This window comes from Oncorhynchus keta, unplaced genomic scaffold, assembly GCF_023373465.1.
Source record: "Oncorhynchus keta strain PuntledgeMale-10-30-2019 unplaced genomic scaffold, Oket_V2 Un_contig_1887_pilon_pilon, whole genome shotgun sequence".
In the NCBI taxonomy this organism is placed as follows: Eukaryota; Metazoa; Chordata; class Actinopteri; order Salmoniformes; family Salmonidae; genus Oncorhynchus; species Oncorhynchus keta.
This window is the reverse complement of record NW_026281158.1, coordinates 7,501-10,000: the sequence shown is the minus strand read 5'-3', so window position 1 is coordinate 10,000 and position 2,500 is coordinate 7,501. Positions and strand designations below refer to the sequence as shown.

Genomic DNA, 2,500 nt, shown 5'->3' with positions numbered 1-2,500 from the left:
TAAAACATTCAGAAATGTCTGAAACAAATCAATCACCAGGAATGTCTGTTCTAGATCTTTCCATTAGTTTGTAACCCAAACGGTTTCAGACTATACAGATGTTTTTCGTGAGAAGACGATTTTTTGTTTTGTCTCCTGGTTTGACCAATAGCGCTTTAGTTGTGCCACTTCCCCTCGACAGGCAGACGATAGTTGTGCCCCTTCCCCTCGACAGGCAGACGATAGTTGTGCCCCTTCCCCTCGACAGGCAGACGATAGTTGTGCCTCTTCCTCGACAGGCAGACTTAGTTGTGCCCTTCCCTCGACAGGCGTGCCTCTTCCTCGAGAAGACGATAGTTGTGCCTCTTCCCCTCGACAGGAAGACGATAGTTGTGCCTCTTCCCCTCGACAGGCAGACGATAGTTGTGCCACTTCCCTCGACAGGCAGACGATAGTTGTGCCACTTCCCCTCGACAGGCAGACGATAGTTGTGCCTCTTCCTCGACAGGCAGACGATAGTTGTGCCTCTTCCCCTCGACAGGCAGACGATAGTTGTGCCCTTCCCTCGACAGGCGGACGATAGTTGTGCCTCTTCCTCGACAGGCGGACGATAGTTGTGCCTCTTCCCCTCGACAGGCAGACGATAGTTGTGCCACTTCCCTCGACAGGCAGACGATAGTTGTGCCTCTTCCTCGACAGGAAGACGATAGTTGTGCCACTTCCCCTCGACAGGCGGAGACCCCTTCCCCTCGACAGATGGACGATAGTTGTGCCACTTCCCCTCGACAGGCTGACGATAGTTGTGCCACTTCCCCTCGACAGGCGGACGATAGATGTGCCACTTCCCCTCGACAGGCAGACGATAGTTGTGCCTCTTCCCTCGACAGGAGACGATAGTTGTGCCACTTCCTCGACAGGCGGACGATAGTTGTGCCACTTCCCCTCAACAGGCAGACGATAGTTGTGCCTCCTTCCAGACAGGCAGGCAGACGATAGTTGTGCCACTTCCTCGACAGGGGACGATAGTTGTGCCACTTCCCCTCGACAGGCGGACGATAGTTGTGCCACTTCCCCTCGACTGGCGGACGATAGTTGTGCCACTTCCTCGACAGGCGGACGATAGTTGTGCCACTTCCCTCGACAGGCGGACGATAGTTGTGCCACTTCCCTCGACAGGCAGACGATAGTTGTGCCACTTCCCTCGACAGGCAGACGATAGATGTGCCACTTCCCTCGACAGGCGGACGATAGTTGTGCCTCTTCCTCGACAGGCGGACGATAGTTGTGCCACTTCCTCGACAGGCGGACGATAGTTGTGCCACTTCCCCTCGACAGGCAGACGATAGTTGTGCCTCCTTCCCTCGACAGGGGACGATAGTTGTGCCTTCCTCGACAGGCGGACGATAGTTGTGCCTCTTCCCTCGACAGGGAGACGATAGTTGTGCCTCTTCCCCTCGACAGGCGGACAATAGTTGTGCCTCTTCCCCTCGACAGGGGACGATAGTTGTGCCTCCCCTCGACAGACGGACGATAGTTGTGCCTCTTCCCCTCGACAGGCAGACGATAGTTGTGCCTCTTCCCCTCTACAGGGGGACGATAGTTGTGCCTCCCCTCGACAGACGGACGATAGTTGTGCCTCTTCCCCTCGACAGGCAGACGATAGTTGTGCCCCTTCCCCTCGACAGGCAGACGATAGTTGTGCCTCTTCCCCTCGACAGGCAGACGATAGTTGTGCCTCTTCCCCTCGACAGGCAGACGATAGTTGTGCCCTTCCCCTCGACAGGCAGACGATAGTTGTGCCTCTTCCCCTCGACAGGCAGACGATAGTTGTGCCTCTTCCCCTCGACAGGCAGACGATAGTTGTGCCCCTTCCCCTCGACAGGCAGACGATAGTTGTGCCCCTTCCCCTCGACAGGCAGACGATAGTTGTGCCTCTTCCCCTCGACAGGCTGACGATAGTTGTGCCCCTTCCTCGACAGATGGACGATAGTTGTGCCTCTTCCCTCGACAGGCAGACGATAGTTGTGCCTCTTCCTCGACAGGCGGACAATAGTTGTGCCTCCCCTCGACAGATAGTTGTGCCTCTTCCCTCGACAGGCAGACGATAGTTGTGCCTCTTCCCTCGACAGGGGACGATAGTTGTGCTCCTTCCCCTCGACAGGCAGACGATAGTTGTGCCTCTTCCCCTCGACTGGGAGACGATAGTTGTGCCTCTTCCTCGACAGGCAGGCACGATAGTTGTGCCTCTTCCCCTCGACAGGCAGACGATAGTTGTGCCTCTTCCTCGACAGGCAGACGATAGTTGTGCCTCTTCCCCTCTACAGGCAGACGATAGATTGTGCCTCTTCCCCTCGACAGGCAGACGATAGTTGTGCCACTTCCCCTCGACAGGCGGACGATAGTTGTGCCTCTTCCCTCGACTGGGAGACGATAGTTGTGCCTCAGGGGGACGATTCCTCCTCGACAGGCGGACGATAGTTGTGCCTCTTCCTCGACTGGGAGACGATAGTTGTGCCTCTTC

The 2,500-nt window shown here is 56.3% G+C and overlaps 1 protein-coding gene across 1 annotated transcript in view; it reads left to right on the top strand.

Moving 5' to 3' along the window:
- Nucleotides 1–192, top strand: part of LOC127920297 (basic salivary proline-rich protein 2-like) — a 13,892-nt gene extending 13,700 nt beyond the window's left edge. The window contains exon 3 of the mRNA XM_052504224.1: nt 182–192. Coding sequence (XP_052360184.1) covers nt 182–192 — 11 coding nt within the window. The remainder of the gene's footprint in view (nt 1–181) is intronic.
- The last annotated feature ends 2,308 nt before the right edge of the window (nt 193–2,500 follow it).